Source organism: Neovison vison, chromosome 10, assembly GCF_020171115.1.
Source record: "Neovison vison isolate M4711 chromosome 10, ASM_NN_V1, whole genome shotgun sequence".
Lineage (NCBI taxonomy): Eukaryota > Metazoa > Chordata > Mammalia > Carnivora > Mustelidae > Neogale > Neogale vison.
The window spans coordinates 74,445,741-74,465,934 of record NC_058100.1 but is presented as its reverse complement, the minus strand read 5'-3'; the positions used below and the strand labels follow the sequence as shown (position 1 = coordinate 74,465,934).

At 49.1% G+C, this 20,194-nt stretch overlaps 1 protein-coding gene across 1 annotated transcript; it reads left to right on the top strand.

Moving 5' to 3' along the window:
• Window positions 1–5,241: 5,241 nt before the first annotated feature.
• Window positions 5,242–17,543, top strand: CTSE (cathepsin E). The gene is made up of 9 exons (XM_044267767.1): window positions 5,242–5,429; window positions 6,109–6,265; window positions 6,816–6,933; window positions 7,908–8,026; window positions 9,957–10,156; window positions 12,266–12,388; window positions 13,582–13,723; window positions 13,802–13,900; window positions 16,796–17,543. Exons 1-9 carry the CDS (start codon window positions 5,359–5,361, stop codon window positions 16,958–16,960), a joined length of 1,194 nt encoding a protein of 397 aa, XP_044123702.1. The 5' UTR covers window positions 5,242–5,358; the 3' UTR covers window positions 16,961–17,543.
• The last annotated feature ends 2,651 nt before the right edge of the window (window positions 17,544–20,194 follow it).

Sequence of the window (20,194 nt, the reverse complement as noted above, 5' to 3'; positions counted from 1 at the left end):
TGGTACCAGCAGGAAAAGATTCAAGAGCACAGTTGGCTGAGTACCCCCAAGCCACTAGAAGTCTGCAAATGAAAACCCACAGAGAAGGAAAGACATCCATTTCTGTCACAGTTGCCGGAGTGCACTCTCTCTTCCCCTTATAATAAAATTTTAATCAAGTGTTTACAGCACACTCACTGTCCTCCACCCATTTTCCCAGATGCTTTTATTAATCTTCCTAACAAATTCATTGTGCAGATAAAGAAACTAAGGGTCAGAGAGCATTTTCACTTCATACCTTTTATTTATTTATTTTGCGTTTCCCAGCCTTTAAATAGTCGAGCCCCTGATCATACAAGAAGAACTAGGACAGACAGAAGTCTTGATCGCTTTTGTGAAACGTTAAAAGACACAAAAGGGTGGTGGTCTCTGCAATGTATTTCAGGAGCTAATACGTATAGTAACCTGGGGCGCCAGGGTGGCTCAGTGGGTTAAGCCTCTGCCTTTGGCTCAGGTCCTCATCCTGGGGTCCTGGGATCAAGCCCCACATTGGGCTCTCTGCTCAGCAGGGAGCTTGCTTCCCCCTCTATCTCCGACTGCCTCTCTGCCTACTTGTGATCTCTGTCTCTCTCTCTCTCTGCCAAATAAATAAATAAAATCTTTAAAAAAAAAATATATATATATATATATACAGTAACCTATATATAGACTACAGACGGCAGTGAGAGTTGTAAAAGATCGTGGATTCACGGAAAGACTCTTTCAGTTTATGCTCAGGTCCGTCATTACCAGCTGTGTGACCTTGGACAAATTCCTTTACCTCTCCAGGACTATTGACCTCATGGGATTATTGGGAGAATTGCATGAGTGAGGATTTTTAAGGCACTTCGCACAGTGGGTGGCATAGAATGAGTCCTAGTCCAGGTCCAGCACCTGCCCTGGTCCGTATGGTGTAGCCAGGGCCCGAGCACTAAATGCTAGTCAAGCCCTGGGCTAAGAGACACCTGGAAAGCCTTCTTCCTGAGGATGGTCCCACAGAGTGCTCACATCAGTCTGCAAGGAAATCCTTCCTCTTCTACCGCAGAGCAATCTGATGATCCTGAACAATGCCAATATCACACGTCCCCCAAATCCTGCTTTGTCTACTTCCAAAGCCTGGGCTTGGTAACAAGCAGAGAAACAGACCCCTTCAGCATGCCATCCTTCCCTGTACCAAGCCCACGGCAGGAACTGTCCCCCCTGTTCACAGGTATAGGGACAAGTGCACATGCGCACACGGGCCGTGTTCAAGCAAGGAACGCCCCAGTGCCTGTGTTCTCTGCAGGGCATATGGCAATCATTTCTGGTCTGAGAGGCGCTTTCCCAGAATAGGGTTGACAGTGGTTTTGGAAATGACTCACACGAACTGAATTCTTGACATGGCAAGATGCTGGAGACATCCGATCCTTCTTTTTTCCAGTTGCATGAAAACAAGAGGCTTTGCCAAACCGAAGCAGATGAAGCCACTGGGGAAAGAACATCTTTGTGTTGGGAGCTCTCTTAGAGCAACAAGCAAAAAAATCAACTTAAATTTTAGTTTTCAGAAGTCATTGTCTGGGTCAGCGGTAACTAGCAGAGGGGGTGTGGGGGGATTTCTGCACCTATCAGCGGTACAGCGGTACTTGCTCAGAGGCTCCTTGAAAGCAAAATAGGAGATATTTGCCAAAAAGAAACAATGGCAAAATTTCTCATTACACAGCGCCTCACCACCCCCGCCACCCTGCACACACCCTTCTCTCTTCTTACAGTTAAAAGTCAAATTTTCCATCAGGCAGAAAATTATTTTCTCTCCTCCGTTTCCCCTCTCCTCCTCCCTCCCAGCCTCTCTCTCGGTCTTTCTCTTCTAGGAAGAAGTTCTTGAACGTCAGACCCTCAAGATCACCCAGTACAGATCATCAACTTTGAAGTCCGACAAACCTGGGTTTGAATGCTGATTACAGCACCTTATGCAAGTTGCTTAAACCCTCTGTGCTTCAGTTATCTCATCTGTAAAGTGGGTTTTAAAATAATGTCTACCGGCTAGAGTCGGTATAGGCGTAGAATGAGCTAATGCTCCCAAGGTTCTTAGCTCAGAGCCTGACACTTAGCGTGTGTCCTCAAAATGTTCCTTGTTGTCCACCTTCTTCATGGTAGAGGCAAGGAAACTAGATTCAGAGAAAAGTGATTTTGGTCATACGGCCAGTTAGTGGCAGAGCCAAGACTAGACCCAGGCAGCCCAGCCCAGCCCTCTTTCTACTGTACCACGCAAAGCATTGTTGACTTTCCTTCATTTATCAGCTTCAAGCAGAAGTAAGGTTGGGACATTTTCTAGTTGGTCACATTCGTGCTGAGGGGGACATGTTGCCGGAGCCAGGGCCCCGAGCATCGCGGATTCCTCCTGCCCGGCCATCAGGAGCCAGCCAAGCACGACGGAGAAGCAGCTGCTTGGGTCTTACACAGACACACTCTGTCTCCGGAGCCCTGATGAAGCTCATTTCCACAGAGCGCTGAGTAACCGTCCTCTTTTTTTTTTTTTTAAGATTTATTTTATTTATTTATTTGACAGAGATCAGAAGTTGCGTCCTCTTATTACTTATTTATCTTCTGAAGCTGAAGCTCCAGAAACGAGAAGTTGATTGGATGGTATCACACCAAGAGCTTTCAAATGTTCTGGAAACAGACAAAAGCTCTGCATCTGACCTGCCTCCAACCCACATGCCTGAGGATCTCTCTTTCCAAAGACCTTCTCCCAGGGCTAAAGGACAGGTTCATTGCCCATACTATGGCCTGTTTTTGCCCACATGGTACCATTTCACTCCAAAGGCTTTTCCCTCTCTCTTCTTAAAGGACATACACACAGACACCACAAGAGGCACATATCCAAGGGTTTTTTTTTTTTTTTTTTTAAATACGCTCCACACCCAGCATGAGTCCAACACACGGCTTGAACCCATGACCCTGACTGAGATCAAGCCTTGAACCAAGATCAAGAGTCGGATGCTTAACCGACTGAGTCACTCATGTGCCCCCTAAGGCTTTTGTTCCCAAATCATCCTCAGTGATATTTGGTTCCAGCCTGAGAGGCTCCCCTAATCTGCCACCAGGGGAGGCGAGCTTTCTCTCATTTCCAGAGAGAACAGAACCCATTTGTTCTGACAGACATCTCTATCCTCCTGCCTCGAACCTGCATCAAATTTTCTGAAACCCAGCCAGACCCTGCGGCCCCATCCGTAGTGGAAAGATCTTTGGACTGGGAAGGAGGAGGCCTGGGTCCCAACCCTAGCCCTGCCACTAAAGGAATCACGCGCACCTGGGGCTGTCACTCTGCCTCTCTGTGCCTCAGTGTCCCCATCTGTTATGTAAGTGGCCTTGCCCTAAAGGCAAGAAGAATTTCCCAGTTCAAGGATTTTATAGCGAAGATCTTCAGTCGGGTGACACAGTACAGTTTTTTCAAGTGCTTCCATGTACCATATTTTGTATTTTTGATCCTCCTTAAAACTCAGCAATGTATGTAGGCTCTTTGGCAGGTAAGAGATCTAAGGGACATAGCAGTCAGGCAATCATGGGCAAACCATGACAGAGCAAAATGTCACAGTGGCTTATCTCAACGTCTAGCCTCTTCTGGCTCAGGCTGCCCTCCTGGCAGTCCTCAGGCGTCCGTCCCCAGTGAAGGTCAAAGCCAACTGTCAAGTGGGCAAATGTTGCAGAAGCTCTGTGCCTTTGGGGTCAGCACTTCAAGGGTCCAGGCTGTTCCCTAAGTCCCATTGATGTCCTAAACATTTTTGGAGCCCAAGGCAGAACTCTGCTTAGCTGCAAACTCCAAGTCTGTCTGCGGCTGGGGCTCCTCAGATGGAAACAGAGCCATGACGGCAGCTAAAACACTGCGGAGAGTGCTGGCTCGTCGGAGCAAAGCTGACCCAACCCTGGTTCTCTGCCTTTGCTCCAGAGCCTCGACAGCCCGGGTTCAGAGTATCCCATAAACCTGGATCTGGGTCCTGGTCAGGCGAAGGTGCTCCTCCCCACCACCCTCCATCGTCACTCAAGGCGATAAAGCCCTCCCTCTGTTTAGGAAGTTGAATGGCCATAGAGATGTGTTCATAGCAGTAGCTAATCAGGCTAGGATGGCAATAGCTAATCATGCTGAGCCCCCACTGCCCCCTACTCCAGGAACAGACTGAGGCTCCTGCTGTCTCTGGACACTGTTACGCACTGAATTGTAGCCCCCAAAACTCTTATGCTGAGGTCTTAACCTCCAGTGCCTCGGAATGTGACTGTATGGAGATATCAGGCCTCCGAAGAGTAATTAGGTTGGAATGGGGTCTTTACGGTGGGCCCCAGTCCAACATGGCATATAAGGACAGGAGATCAAGATGCGGACACACTCAGAGGATGAAGAGGGAAGGCAGCCATCCCTACAAGTCAAGGAAAGAGGCCTCAGGAAAAAACAAATCCTGTCAGTACCTTCATCTTGGACTTCTAGCTTCCAGAATCCCGAGAAAATAACTTTCTGTTAGGCCACCTAATCTGTGGTAAGTCGTTACGGCAGCCCTAGCAAACGAATACAGGCACCCGCTCCAGAATCATTCCCCCCTCCCCCTGCCCCACCATGAGCTGTACCTCCCCACCCCCATCCCCAGCCCAGGACTGCCTCTGTGTTCTCCAAACCTCCCTCCACAATGCAGCCCCACATTCATCAAGCCTTCGAGATGCAAAAAACTAGCTTCACAGCCCAGTCTCCCAGGTCAGGGGCTTTGAGGAGCACTAGTCTCTGCCTCAGAGTGGACGGCGGGGGAGGGTCAACCGCCCTGGAGGCTCCTGAGGGAATGAGGAGAGAGACGAGGGAAAACAACCTGATTGATGGTATTCTGAGTTAGAACCCATCCCACAGGTGACAACCAGGCTTCCAACTCCACAGGAGTCCTCAGCCAGACCACTCATGGTGACACGTGAGCGGAGGCGTCTGTGGCACAGGGCTCTCTCAACCCCACAGGGTTTCTAGGGGCCAGGAGAGGACACCCAAACTTCTAGGAGAAGCTGAACCTGTGCCGCCGTCCTTCTCTTAGAGGGTGCGCAGACCCCCAAGTCCCACCCCAGACCCACGAAGCCTGCGCCCCTGCCCCTGCAGGAGGGAAAGGGGGGCGGAGGGGAGGAAGGGAAACGCCCCGTCATGCTCGCTCTGTTTGTTCTGGGCCTGGCCATTGACGCAAGAGGCCTTATCATTGGGTCCTCAGGCTGGGTTGGGCAGGGCAGATCAGATCCGAGAGTTCGGGCGATTCGTCCCCGCTGGCTTGTGGGAGAGAGGAAAGGAGAGGGACTGGGGAAGGCCGCGGCCGATCAAGGAAGAAGCAGCCTGCAGGGCCCATGATGAAGACACTCATTCTTTTGCTGCTGGTGCTCTTGGACTTGGGGCTGGCTCAACAGCGGCTCCACAGGTGAGGCCACGTCCCCAGCACCCTGTCCCCAGACCCACCGTCCCCCGACCCCGTCCCCAGACCCCGTCCAGCGGGCGCCGCTGCCTGCGCTCAAACTTAGGGCTGCCCTGGAGAGGAAAGCTGACGGGGAAATAAAGAGGAGAACGAAGGGCTGGGGGAAGCGGCCATCTTGTGTTGGCCTTGACCTGTAGCCCATGACAAACCATCCCTCGGCCCCGAACTCTGACGGAACTCCCTGGCCAAGCCCCAGGGAGCTTCTCACACTAGTGGAGAGCAGGAGCCTGCTGCTTTGGTTGGGGGCTCGGAGGAGCGAGCGTGTCCCCGAGGGAATGACCGTGGCTGCCCCCAGGAGTCTTTCTCTCCCTTTAAATCAATCCTTTATGAGGCTCACGCACAACGCGGACCGTTTTCCTAGACGACCTCGAAGAGCTCATGTCTGAGAGGGAGGGCCACTTCAAGTCTAAGGTTCTAAGACTCTTAAGGAGCAGAAACAAGACTGATGGGCCAGGGGCAGAGAGGGCACGAATTCTGGCCAAACTGTGGCCAATTCTGGCAACTCTGCTACCTTGCAGACCTCCTCCTGTGTAATTTCCCTGTTTATCTCTGGAAGAATGGGGTAGGGAGAGGAAGGGTCTGAGGCAGAGCTGCACCTGTGTCTCACAACGAGCTCTGTCCTCAGGCTGCCCCTCAGGAAGCGACAGTCCCTCCGGAAGAAGCTGCGGGCACGGGGCCAGCTCTCCGAGTTCTGGAAATCCCAGAATTTGGATATGATCCAGTTCACTGAGTCCTGCGCAATGAACCGAGATGCCAACGAGCCCCTCATTAACTACTTGGATGTGAGGCACTCCTGGGGCAGGGGCTGGAGAAGGGGGATGGGGGGATGGCTTGGCCCCTGGGCATGGCCAGTGTCAGGTCAGCGACACTGAAGGCCAGGGAAGATTTCTCTTCTAGGATAACCCATAGGGACCGATCCCCTGAGTCCCCGTGGATATGACCGAGCAAGCCCCGATGCGTCCAAATGGGGAGAGCTCTCTGCAGAAGAAAAGGTTTCCCAAACAGAAGGGTCCTGCTCTGTGTCCTTGGCCAAATGATTTAACTTTCATGAGCTTCCACTCCCTGATTGTAGAACAAAGGCATTACAAGTCCTCTGTCTTGCTCACAAAGCAATTAAGAGAAATAATGCAAATGAGAGCTAAAGAAGTACAGGAGACTTGATGTCCCCTGTGTCTGCTCCTTCCACCTTCTGTTGCCACTCCCCAGGCTCTGTAAGCTCCAGTCCGTGCTAATCCAGACTCTGGTCCCAGAGAGCTCTCCCAAGGCCCCCTGGAGAGCACCTTCCCCTTTACCACCCCCCACCCTCTGCTCCCTTCCCTCCCTCCCCTGTAGATGGAATACTTCGGCACCATCTCCATCGGCTCTCCACCGCAAAACTTCACAGTCATCTTCGACACTGGCTCCTCCAACCTCTGGGTCCCCTCTGTGTACTGCACCAGCCCAGCCTGCAGTAAGTAGGGCCAGGAGCCCCAGGAGGGAATGGCAGCTGGGGTCTGGCACTCTGGGGGAGGGGTCCTTGACTTCCAGAAACTGGCATGCATGCCACACCACCTTCCCCTCTCCACCTCGAGTCTGCCCGGGGAGTGCCTATGGTAGAAACAGTGCTGGGCCAGGGAGGGAGCTAAAATTTGACTACTAGAGCCAAGCTAGCTATTTTCATACAGATCAGAATTAATAGGAGAAAACTCAGCCACTGAAAATACAAACTCAGTACAAATCTTTGAATACACAATGACTCACTCTCTTTGGAACACCCAAAAGAATGTTGGGGGTAGGGAGAGTTCCATTCAAACGGCTGTTTCTGGGCGGGTAGGTGGGCTGGGTTCCAAGGCTGCCTATTCACCTGCTTCAAGAGGGTTTGGTGGCCCATCCCAGGATATCAGAGGTGCAGTGGGGCACAATATAGGGGTGGGCCCATTGGCCCAGAGGTAACTCAGGCGTCTTTGTTAGCATTGGAAAGGGTAGAGCTAAAGACAGATGCCCGAGTCTGTTCTGGATAAGTTCTAGAGACACGATGTCTCAGAAAACCTCAGATTTAGGTGTCTGCAGGCTAAGCAAGGAGTTGAGAGTCGTTGCCTGGAATGGGGTTTGTTTACCCCTGGGTTTCTTTTGAATGCCAGGCTTGGAACCACACCAGTCGACAGAGACTTCTGCTGGCATCTGATACAGGACGCTTATCTCGGTGTGCCTCATGAGGTCACTGTGGGTGGTCATGTTTGCCCAGAGATGACTAGTTGGTCCCTGATTAGGCCACCACATGTGGCCTACAAGTAACTCACTAAGGTGGGCCATGGCCAACCTTTCTAGAGGCCTCCACTCCATCTTGGGAGTTGAGGGAAGAGAGCTTGCATCTGTGGGGTATCAGGGCAGGAAAAAGGTAGTGAGCTGGCAGCCCAGGCAACAGCAGCATCCTTGCTTTTCCAGAGACACACACCAGGTTCTATCCTTCCCAGTCCAGCACATACAGCACACTGGGGAGTCATTTCTCCATTCAGTATGGGACCGGGAGCCTGTCTGGAATCCTCGGAGCTGACCAAGTCAATGTGAGTACAATTCCTTCAATCTCTTCTCTTTTGGACAGAAGCTTGGGAAACAGAATATTCTTCAGAGCCATTAGGGGAACACATTCAGATCTGCCTCAGGAAGAGGTGGAAACAAGGAACTGGCTTCCAGGGAAAGCGAGAAACCCGGCCAGGCGGGAGTAGAGCTTCCTGCTTGAGATCATGGCCGTGGGCCAGTCTGCTCAGGGTGCTGGGTTCTAGAGTGGCAGCAAGGACGAATTCCACCGAGAAACGGTGCACAGGGAATGAGTTAAGGCAAGAAGGAAGAAGGAGAGGAAGGAAGGAGAGGGCGGAATTAGAGGGAAGAAGGAGAGGGAAGCATGAAGAAGGAGAAGAAGAAAAGGAGAAGAATGAGTCAAAGATGCTCTCTGTGCAGTAAGGCAAGAAAATAGAAACTAGGGGCATTAAGATTGTAAAAGAAGAAACTATATTGTCATTATTCATATATAACAAGGTGCTATATGTAAAAAGTCCAAAAATATGTACAGACACTTTGGGTTTAATAATTATTTAGCTAAATTGCTGAATACTAGATTAATAAAATCATTTCTATTTCTGGATATCAGGAAAAACAAATGGAAAATAGATTTCAGAGACATTTGTGATTACATCAGAAACATCAAATACCTACAAGCAAACTTAACCAAAAAAATGTGCAAGATCTTCACTCTAAAAACTGCAAAACATTAGTGAGTGAAATTAAGGAAGACCTACATAAATTGAAAATGACTAAGTATTTCATGACCCAGTATTATAGACAAGTCAAACTTTTTCAAATCCACTTATATGTTGAATGTCACCTCAGTCAAAACAATAATGATTTTTATTAGAAATTGATGAGCCAATTCTAAAATGTATGTGGATACGTAATACACCAGGACAACCTAGATGAAGGAAAACACTACAAATATCAAGGCCCACTTTAAAGCTGTAGTAATCGAGGCAGTGTGGTATTGGCACAAGATAAGCCAAAGGACAAAAGGAACAAAATGGAAAGTTCAGAAACTACTCTGAATTCTGTTGACCATGAAAACTGCAGGGGAGGAAATGAGAGTATATTTATTAAATACAGTGCAAGGTCCTTTGGATAGCCACATAGTTAAATTAAACTAAAATTAAAGTTAAAAAAAAATCTTGACTCTGACCTCACACATTATCAAACTTACAATACACTGCAGATGTTTTACCTCTAGGCATGGATATGTCCAACAGAGGTCTGCGTGCGTGTCCACCAGAGGACATGTCCAGGCAGCACTGTTAGCCATAATCTAGACAGGAAACAACCCAAATTCCCAGCAGTGGTAGAATGGATAATGACAGTGTATTCATACCATGGGATACTGACAGCGAACGAGATTACAACATAGTACCTGGAAGCCAGCAGACAGGGGTTTTTGAGGAAAGGTACAACCAGTTAGCAGCGCGCCTAAAGCGGCTTCTGGTCTGGGAGCTCACTGACCAGGGTGAGTTTATGAAAACTCACCGAACTGTACACTTAGGATTTCTGCATTAAATTCATATTTTTAAAAAAGATTTTATTTACTTGAGAGAGAGAGATCACAAGTACACAGAGAGAGGCAGGTGGAGCGGGGGGCTGGGGGGGCGCAGACTCCCCACTGAGCAGAGAGCCCTATGCGGGGCTCCATCCCAGAACCCTGAGATCACAACCCGAGCCGAAGGCAGAGGCTTAACCCACTGAAGCACCCAGGTGCCCCTAAACTTCAATTAAAAAAAAAAAAAGTTTACATAAAGAACACTGAGGGTGTGGGAACATGGTGAAACCCCTGGGCTCATGTAATCAAGGGAAGCTGGGTGGGGGAAGAATTCGCTTCAGACCAGAGGGAGAATCCGGGAATCTGAGACTCTGCCGGAGAGCTCCCGTGCAGTTTTCTTTCGGGCTTTCTCCTGTCAGGTGGAAGGACTGGTTGTGGTCGGCCAGCAATTTGGAGAGAGCGTCACGGAGCCCGGCCAGACCTTTGTGAACGCGGAGTTTGATGGCATTCTGGGCCTGGGCTACCCCTCCTTGGCTGTGGGAGGGGTGACCCCGGTGTTCGATAACATGATGGCGCAGAACCTGGTGGATATACCCATGTTTTCCGTGTACATGAGCAGGTAGGCCCGTCAAGCCCACCAAGGTGAAGGTCAGTGACAACCCCAGGGAGATAACATGGTGCAGCCAAGGGAGCATCAGCGTTCGCAGTCAGATGCCTGGCGTGGGTCCCTTGCTTCTCCTATTACCAGCTGCGTGACCTTGGGCTTGCCCTCTCTGGGCACTGAAGAAACGGGGTTTGCCTTACTTTGTAAACTGTAGTGCACTGAGCCAATGGGAGGAATCTCTGGGGTTGGCTCTTCGTTTGTGCAGTGAATAAATATTTATCAAGTCCCTATTACGTGCCGACCACGGTGCCAGGCACCGGGAGTACCGTGAGACCAGAAAGCCAGTCCCTGCCCTCAGGAAGCTGGCTTCCCAAGGGAGGAGACGGGAAAAAATTCAAAAGGAAGCTGATGATAAAATAATGGGTTGTTAAGGGCATAATAAGATGCAGAATTTATTTATTTATTTATAAAGATTTTTTAAATTTATTTATTTGACAGAGATCACAAGCAGGCAGAGAGGCAGGCAGAGAGAGAGGAGGAAGCAGGCTCCCCGCTGAGCAGAGAGCCCAGTGCAGGGCTTGATCCCAGGACCCTGGGATCATGACCTGAGCCGAAGGCAGAGGCCTTTAACACACTGAGCCACCCAGGTGCCCCCAGAGTTTATTTAATATAGACTATTATTCAGCCTGAAAAAGGAAGGAAATTCTACCACAGGCTACCAGAGGATGAACCCTGAGGACCTTAAGTGAAACAAGCCAGTCACAAGAGGACAAAACCGCTTGATTTTACGTACAGGAGGCTACCTGGAGTCTCACATTCACAGAGACAGTAGAATGGTGGTTGCCGGGTGGGGGGGAGGGGGAGTAGTGGGGGGGAGGGGGAGTAGGAAGTTACTGTTTAATGAGTTCAGGACTCTCCGCGTGGAAGTGGAGAACAAGGGACAGGGGCTTACGAGAAGATGGGGTAAGCTGACTGGCCTGTGGCCACTCCTGCCTGGGATCCTGAAAGGGTCATCTCACCTTCATCCCTACATAGGACGGAGATTTCTGACCTTTCCGACTCCTCCCCTGTGTGATCCGGCCTCAGCTTACCCTGTTTTCTAATAAGCCCCTGTCCCTTGTTCTCCACTTCCATGCAGAGAGTTTTGAATTTCCTTTATTAAACTGCATGGCTGAAGTTGGGCCCAGCCCGGGGAGAACTGGGAGCAAGAGGGCAGCTTGCCCAGACCCCTCTGTTGCCCCCCTGCAAAGCTTCCTGCTCCCTTCCAGCCTGGAAAGACAGGGGAGGATGGGAAGGAGCAAAGGCTTTGCCCTCTGGCTGACCTGGACTGAAGCCCCAAGTCTTGGTTTCCTCAGACAGATACGAGGTTGATGTACGAAATAAATAGGATGAAGCAGGTAAAATTCTCCACCCAGGGCCCTGCACCAAGGCCGCCAACAAAAGGGAGTTCTTGCCCCCACCTCCCTGAATCTGCTTTCCTAAGATGCTCGCAATACCCAGTTCCTTTCCCCTTTACACTGTGCCTCGCGGCACCCCGAATTTTGTATTTTTCTGATCCTTTTCCTCCTAAAAATGAATCAGTTTCTTGTCTTATTTCCCCAGAATCCTGTTAGGTGCCAGATCATAGTCTGAAAAAGCAGCACCGAGGAAAGTAGATAAATTTTCTAGCTCTAGTAAGTCATGTTGCATTCCCATTAAGTCTTCCTTACCTTGGGACGCTGGGATGAGTCATACGAAAACTCCAGGCACCATCAAAACAAAAGTGGGAAAGATACTTAGGGGAAAAGGCTTTTGGGTGGGGGGAGGGGCACGTAAGTCACGTGGTGTGTGCACACCCCAGTGGTCCTAGCCTTGGTTCTGCATGACCGAGCAGCTGTCCCCATCTACTTCCTCCCTTGCCCTTTTATCAAAGAAACAAGAAGACGTTCACAAGCGATCAGGCAGAGCTATTTCTATACTTCATCCTTTTGCTCAAAAAGGCCCAGATTAATCAACTTGCAGTAATCAGGAGCCCTGATCTCAAAGCCCGGGCTGATATTTCTGCCTGTCTAGATGCTTGAGGTAGGTGACCAGCTACACTATCCCAGTGGCCCTTCCACGACGATCTGCTTTCTTTACATGTAGTGACCCAGAAGGTGGTGCAGGGAGTGAACTCATTTTCGGAGGCTATGACCACTCCCATTTTTCTGGGAATCTGAACTGGGTCCCTGTCACCAAGCAAGGCTACTGGCAGATTGCCCTGGATGCGTGAGTATTCTCCCCAACGTAGTTACGGTACGAGGCAAGAACTCAAGATGGGCACAAGGCAAATCGGGTTCATGAGTTGACCTGAATCAGCGTGCTGGTCCCCAGGAGAGGAGCCGGGGGCGGGGGGCCCGGGGCGCTCGCCGCATGAAGCTGGAAATGTGGAGGTGCAGGAGGGGGCCGCGGTTGCCAGGGCAGTCGGTATGCGGTACCACCTCTCAGCTTCCCTCCTGGTCCACGTGCTGCGCCCTCAAGTCAACACAATCAATACAAACCCTCCGCCAATTACCTGAGGCTCGTTTCACATTAATTCACACACAGGGCCAGGGGTGGGTGACACGGGGTGCAGGAGTGAACCAGACTCAGATTCCGCCTCCACAAAGTATGTCCGGAAGATCATACACACACACACACACACACACACACACACACACGTCCCACTACCGTCATGAAATGGACAATGGTCAGTGGTCTGAAAGACCACCAAATTGGCCCAGCAGACGCGGTGGGACAGCTCCTATTCTGCTCAAGCGGGGGTTTCCCGGAGGAGGTGACCTGGACAGGACCTTGACTTACATACATGCAGACATTGTGGGGGGGGGCATGGAGCAATCAGGGATGTGGGACCAGATGCCCATCACATACCGAGCACTGTGTCAGATAATGCAGGAATTTAAAGAAATGCAATTCACACTTCAATTCTGCCAAGGACACGTTTCTGCGAGGTGAGAGCCTGTGCTAGCCACGAGGGACAGAACAGTGGAAAGGCTCAGGGCTCACTGTCTGCTGAGGGTTTTTCAAGCCAGCGGGGCTAACCCACTTCTGGGTCATGGTCTCATTTTAGTGGATCATGACGTACATTTTTAACGAGATGGAATAAAATAGAAGATATCAGAGTGCACTTCACATACTAAGGTTAAGCCCTATTTCGTGAAATTTTATATTGTGTGTGTGTGTGTATGTGTATGGGGTCTAAAAGTAAATGTATTTCCAGTTATGGATCTCAGTTACAGAAAAACTGACAAATATTGATGGGTGAGACCATCAGACTGGGTATCATTACTGTATGTTTGAGAGCCCGGCAGAGGGTGAGAGCCGCTGGGGAGCCTGGGGAACTCCAGGGCCGAGGGGAAGGGGGACTGATGGGGTGGAGACAGGAGTGAGGGGTTGGCTGATGACATTTCTTTTGTCCTCAGAATCCAGGTGGGAGGCGCGGTGATGTTCTGCTCCGAGGGCTGCCAGGCCATCGTGGACACAGGGACTTCCCTCATCACAGGCCCCTCGGACAAAATCAAGCAGCTGCAGAAGGCCATTGGGGCAGAACCCATGGATGGAGAAGTCCGTGCCTGCTGGGTAGGGAAGAGGCGGGAGCGGGAGACAGGGAAGGCCTCTAAAGGCCTCTGTGTTGTGTTTTAGTACGGGGTGGAGTGTGCCAACCTCAACGTCATGCCGGATGTCACCTTCACCATCAATGGCGTCTCCTACACCCTCCAACCAACCGCCTATACCCTGCTGGTAAGAACTATTTCCTCATTCTGCAAGTCATAGGGCCTCCCCCACCAGCCCACCACTTCCTCTTTTCAGTCGCCTGCACTCAGGCTGCATTTACCCCGAGCCCCCCTCCCATCTTCTCCTGCACTGAAGGGGCGTTCCCTCCAGAAAGGACAGAGCTGCCTGTGGTGGAAAGATGGTGGCCAGGCTGATTCTCTCTCAGTTCCCGTCCTGCCACGAAGCAGCAGCAAACCTTGGACAAGCCATTTAGTGACGTTTTCTGACAGGATTATAGACTTTTTAACGGACAAAACTTTAGCCCCTCAAACACCCAGTAGGATTGGATATTATTATCCCATTCTGTGGATGAGTATATGGAGTCCCGGAAAGTTAGGAGGCTCAAGATACGAGATACTTGGGAAGGAGGGACAGAATGAGGTTGTAATCGCGTTCAGATGAACATTCTCCTCAGACAAGTGTCTTTCACTGCAGTAGATTCCTAAGTTTGTAGGGTGAGGTAGAATTCCCCAGAAAGAGAATTCCTGGGGGAAACCTGTGATCTCTTCACACGACAGTTGGCCCAGATTTTCAATGTCACATGCGGTCCTTTGGTGACACTCAACATACAGACTTTACCAGAGAGTCACCCACAGGCCCAGGGTGATTGCATCAGAACGGAGGTGCTAAGGTGTAGACACTTTAGGGACTTAACTACCCCCACACCTTGATCTCCATTAACCCCCCTCCCCAAGTCGCCAAGCATAAACAGACAGTGCAAGTGAAAACAAATGTTCTCTTAAAGTTTTTATTTAAATTCCAGTTAGTTAACATACAGGGCAATAATAGTTCCAGGCGTACAATATGGCCGCTCACCACTTCCATACCACCCAGTAGTCAACACAAGTGCCCACCTTCATGCTCATCACCTGTTTCACCCCTCCCCCCACCCAGCTCCCCTCTGGTAACCATCAGTTTGTTCTCCATAGTTAAGTCTGTTTCTTAGTTCACCTCTCTTTCGCTCTCTCCTTTCCTCTTTGCTCATTTGTTTCCTCTCTTAAATTCCACAAGTGAATGTGATCATATCATAATTGTCTTTCTCTGACTGACTTCGCTTAGCATTATACCCTCTAGCTCCATCCACATCGCAAATGGCAAGACTTCATTCTTTTTATGACTGAGTAATATTCATTTATTTATATATATATATATATATATATATCCCACATTTTCTTTATCCATTCATCAGTCTGTGGACACTTGGGCTGTTTCTGCAACTTGGCTATTGTCTATTGTGGAAAATGCTGCTATAAACATTGGGGGGCATGCATCTCTTTGAATTAGTATGTTTGTATGCTTTGGATAAATACTTAGTAGTGCAGTTGCATAAAAATCCTAGAAGAGAACACAGACAATAACCTCTTTAACACTGGCCACAGCAACTTCTTTCTAGATACATCTCCTGAGGCAAAGGGGAACAAAAAAAAAAAAATGAACTATTGGAAACTCATTAAAGTAAAAATTTTCTTCATGGTAAAGGAAACAATCAACGGAACTAAAAGGCAGTCTATAGAATGGGAGAAAATATTTGCAAATGATGTATCCAATAAAGGGTTAGTATCCAAAATATATAAAGAACTTATAAAACTCAACACCCAAAAAACAAATAATTCAATTAAAAATGGGCAGAAGGCACAAGTAGACATTTCTCCAAAGAAGACATCCAGTTGGCCAACAGACACATGAAAAGATGCTCAACATCACAGATCATCATGGAAATGCAAATCAAAACTACAATGAGATGTTACCTCACACATACGAATGGCTAAAACCAACAAGGCAAGAAACAACAGGTATTGGAGAGGATGTGGAGAAAAGGGAACCTTCTTGCACTGATGATGGGATTGTAAACTGGTGCAGCCACTCGAGAAAACAGTATGGAGGGTCCTCAGATAGGACAACCCTATGATCCAGCAATTGCACTACTAAGAACACAGATTTTTGCTTTAAAACACAGCTTCATGTCAAGCCCCCTAAGCTTCTCCGACAAAGGGATTCTGGAGATGCCACTATGAACACCAGACTGGGGACAAGCTAGACACTAGCTGTGCCAAGCTCATCAGCCTATATACCCACTGGCCCCCCATTATCCCCATACTCTCCGACCTGCACCCTGTGTGAGTCCCTGCCCACCACAATTCCTTCCCATTGCCCAGCATAGTGCCCTTGTCCTTTCCTGCCAGGAGATTTCAATCAGAGCCCCCTCAGTCAGCCAAGGATGCTATAACAGCATTGCGTGGTCATCCCCTTCCTCCCCAGAAGGTGCGTTAAGCCCTCTGTAAACTTCCCAGGCACTCATCAGCAACCTCAAATCTCAAAGAGTTGTTGGAAAGACCACACCTGCCTAGTAGACCCCAAGTCTTTGCCAAACTGAAAAGTAAGTTTGGGGGAAGTAACACTCTTTCCACAGGACACTGGATGCCTACCTGCCTTGTTCTCCCCCAGAACATCAAGAAAACAGCTGTGTAATTTCTCTCCTTAAAAAACGAAGTTGCGCTTCACTAGAAACTAAAGAAATCGGAATTTCAGCCAAGATCTTTTAAAGCCAACCCTTTTGCTCTTGCAGTCATGCAATAAGGTTTTGCTTTTCCCAGTTGTAAAATGGGAGGCGGGGGCATGTATGAGAGGTGAACTATTCTCAGAATTGTAAAACTTAGAAGCCCGGGTCCACATATATGAGACTGTGCAGACACTTTGCTGAGCAAACAAGTGGAGGGGTGTAGAGCAGGAGGAAGATCAAAACGAGCCAACACTGTGACTGTCCAAGGCCATTCGGTATAGTCACCACCACTACCACACAGTACAGCCCTCCTACTTCCCCATTCTCCCTCTACGTCACTTACACCTCCTTCCCCTCCCTAGGACTTTGTGGATGGAATGGAGTTCTGCAGCAGCGGCTTTCAAGGGCTTGACATCCAGCCTCCCGCTGGGCCCCTCTGGATCCTGGGAGATGTCTTCATTCGGCAGTTCTACTCAGTCTTTGATCGTGGGAATAACCGTGTTGGGCTGGCTCCGGTAGTCCCCTAAGTCACAGCCTTGTGCCTGTGCCTGCCTGTCTGACATCCCTTGGAAATCCAGCTGCGCCCGTTGGGTTGGGGCACCCTTCATGGTGATCAAAAAGTCATTTTCAGGAAGCTACAGTTCTAGAGCTGCAACTTGAATTAGGTCCAAAGAGAGTAAGAACACACACACACACTGACACACTTCATACACACCTCACACACACCCACGTGCACCCACCTCCACTCCCATCATGATGGAAACATTAAGGTGTAATGCTTCCTATTGTTGCTAACATTGCCTTTTGGAAACCTCCAGACATGTACACAAGCAAAGATTGTACACAGAGATGACCTGCACGTGGCCAGGCCTGTTTTATCAGTACCCGCCACCCCTCCTTTCCCCAGCCCACCTGCCTGCATTATCCTGAAGCAAATTCCTGGCATCATATCATAAATCATCACATCCAAGATTTATCCATAAATCCTTGTAATACTCTTAAATAGGCAATCGGTGTTCAGATGTTCCCCATTGTCTGGGAAATGTTGGGTCATTTTTATCGGTGACTTGTGTGTATCAGGATGCAAGTAAAATTCAAATTTGAACTGTCTCTAGTCGACCGCATTCTGAATTTTGCAGGTTGAAAGACCGAGATGTCCAGCGATGTGGCTCTCTTGAGTCCATCTTTCCTACAAAATGGCTGTGGGCTCTAGAGCCTGGCCACAGTGCCGGGCACATTCCCTAGCAGCCCATCAGGAGGCAGATCATGCCTAGAGCCTCTTTACTCACAAGGTTAGGACTGATGAGTGGGTTCAGGAGCTGTTGGGCTCACACATCCATCCATGAGCGATTTCCTTCAGCATTTCACCCAAAGATTTCAGCAACCACTAATTATCATGGCCAAGATCCACACTATCATTAGGGCTGCAAAACAGATTTTTTTTCGAATTCTAATTTTTTTTTCACCTGGGTTTTTTTGTTTTGTTTTGTTTTGTTTTGGCCAGAGCTGTTCTGTTAAAAAAAAAAATGTGTTCATCAACTATTTGCTTACTCTGAGGTATAGCTCATATAGAAAAGGCAAGCTTACTTAGCTTTTTCCCTTTATTTACCAGCTTTCAGAAAAGTGAGTGTGCTTCAACTTACTGTAGTCTTGTCAATATTCAAAGCACCCCACACTTAGCCAGAAGGTGCCCTTTCGAGGTAGTTTCTGTGAACTTTTGACTTGACCCCAATATGAAAAGATGTTCCAGGCACAGTCCAAAGGAATCCTGGTTCCTGGTTGTGTGCTCTTAAGTTTACTGTAAATGAAAATATTTCAGAATGTGCAAGGAGGGGTTATGGGGAGAGAGGGGCTCTGAATGAACCCTTTTCTCCTATGGGGCCACAGGGCCCATCCTGAGGGAGCCGACCTGGTAAATCCAGGTCCAAGCTGCATCCTGGTGGGATGGTGGGATCTATTCTGGGGGGATCTAGTGTCACCAGGAACAACATGACTTTCTTTTCCTTCCTTTTGCTCTTGCTTTTTGCAAAATGCAACTATCTTCAAGGATTTTCTTACTAAAAAGTAAGTGAAAGTCCTCAATGATCCTAACCCTCAAAGATAAGCATTATTATTAATTTGAAGTTGTTTTATGCAGACTTTGTATACACAGAGATAGCCATAGGTAAGGAATTATTTTTTTCCTGAAAAAAAAAAAAAGGAATCATGGGGTGCCAGTGTGACGCAGTCAGTTAACTATCTGTCTTCAGCTCAGGTCATGATCCCAGGGTCCTGAGATCGAGTCCCACATCGGGCTCTCTGTTCATTGAGGAGTCTGCTGCTCCCTCTCCCTCTGCCACATCCCCTGCTCATGCTCTCACTTTCATGTGCTCCCTCTCCCTCAAATGAATAAACAAAAATTGGGGGGGGGGGGTGATGCTACACACTCTTGTGTCTAAGCTGCTCACGTAACAGATTCCACATCAGCACAGTCAGCTCTTGGAACGTCTTCGAATATCTGCACGGTGTCTATTTATTGATCAGATCCTCTCTTAATGAACATTAGATTCATTTGGGTTTAATTCAACCCAATCACATAAATATTTTGTGCCAGGCACTAAGTGAGTTACTCTATGGTAGGTAGGACAGATCCCAGCTGTCACTTTTGGCACAGAGGTCATGGAAGACACACCAGGTTTGCATTTGAACTTGAACCTGGATTCGCATTTGTGCCCTGCCCGGATCAATCTGGTGACCTTGGCTAGTGACTTCATATCTCTGAGATGCCCACCTCCCAGAGCTATGGGTTTTCCTGGATGGAAGGACTTAGCTCATCATGTTAGCTCCCCTCCCCCTTCATACTTAAAGTATGAAGTCATGGTGATCCCAGCTTCACAGATATACACACACACTTTTTTGGTTTTGTTCTTTTTTTTTTTTTACTAAATTATTACTTCCAGAGTTAATTCAGAACAGCCTGATCCAAATAAACTATCAAAGGAATATACTAGAGCAGTCAGCATCGCGGCTCCGGAGTCGTACAGGCCTGGGCTGGCTTCTAATACCAGTTGTGGGAGCTCCGCACCTCAGTTCCTTCATCTGTAAAATGGGCATGTTAACAGTAACCACCTCATAGGTTATAGTGAGGATCCAGCAACTACAGTGCCTATGTGTAAACACGCATCACCCAGGGACCAGACCCACACTCAGCATGGGCAGAAGGGCCTAGAGCAAAAAAGCTTTATGACGCCTCTAAAACAAGCACCCAAGAGCCGTGTGGGAGGTCACCGGCACATAGTATCCCAGCAGGCTTGCTCCCCAAACTCGATCTCCGCGCAGCGGGCTCCCCGGATGGATTGCATGTGCTTCCATGTCCCTGCGGACCTGGGGCCTGAGTGCTGGAGGCCTGGGGCATGAGGGCGGCGCTGGCTCTGTGCCCGCAGGAAGCAAGAGCAGGCCCGAGGCTGCCGAGAGCCAGTTCTGCTCTGAGCGCGCTGTCTCTCCAGGCAGAAGTGATGCTTTCTGTCCATGTGGACTAAACTCTGCTGGTTCGGCACCGGCTTAGCCCCGTGGGCTTCCCAAACCTGACCTTTGCTCTTCGTGACCCCCATATCCGTGCTGTTACCCCTGAAACTCGGGTCCTTGTCCTGTGTCCCATATCTGATCTTAGGTCACAAACCTCTCAGTGGTAGGTCAAGAGCTTTGGCCAAGCTTCGCTGCACCTTGGGAATCCGTTAAAGGATGTGTATTCAGTTCCCTGGAGCTTCCATGAAACAGTGCCA

Excerpts from the sequence above, each read along its gene's own strand:
- CTSE (XM_044267767.1), top strand. The coding sequence starts at position 5,359 with ATGATGAAGACACTCATTCTTTTGCTGCTGGTGCTCTTGGACTTGGGG. Across the intron at positions 6,266-6,815 it reads CCCTCATTAACTACTTGGAT|ATGGAATACTTCGGCACCAT; the intron begins GTGAGGCACTCC and ends CCTCCCCTGTAG. Across the intron at positions 13,724-13,801 it reads CAGAACCCATGGATGGAGAA|TACGGGGTGGAGTGTGCCAA; the intron begins GTCCGTGCCTGC and ends GTTGTGTTTTAG.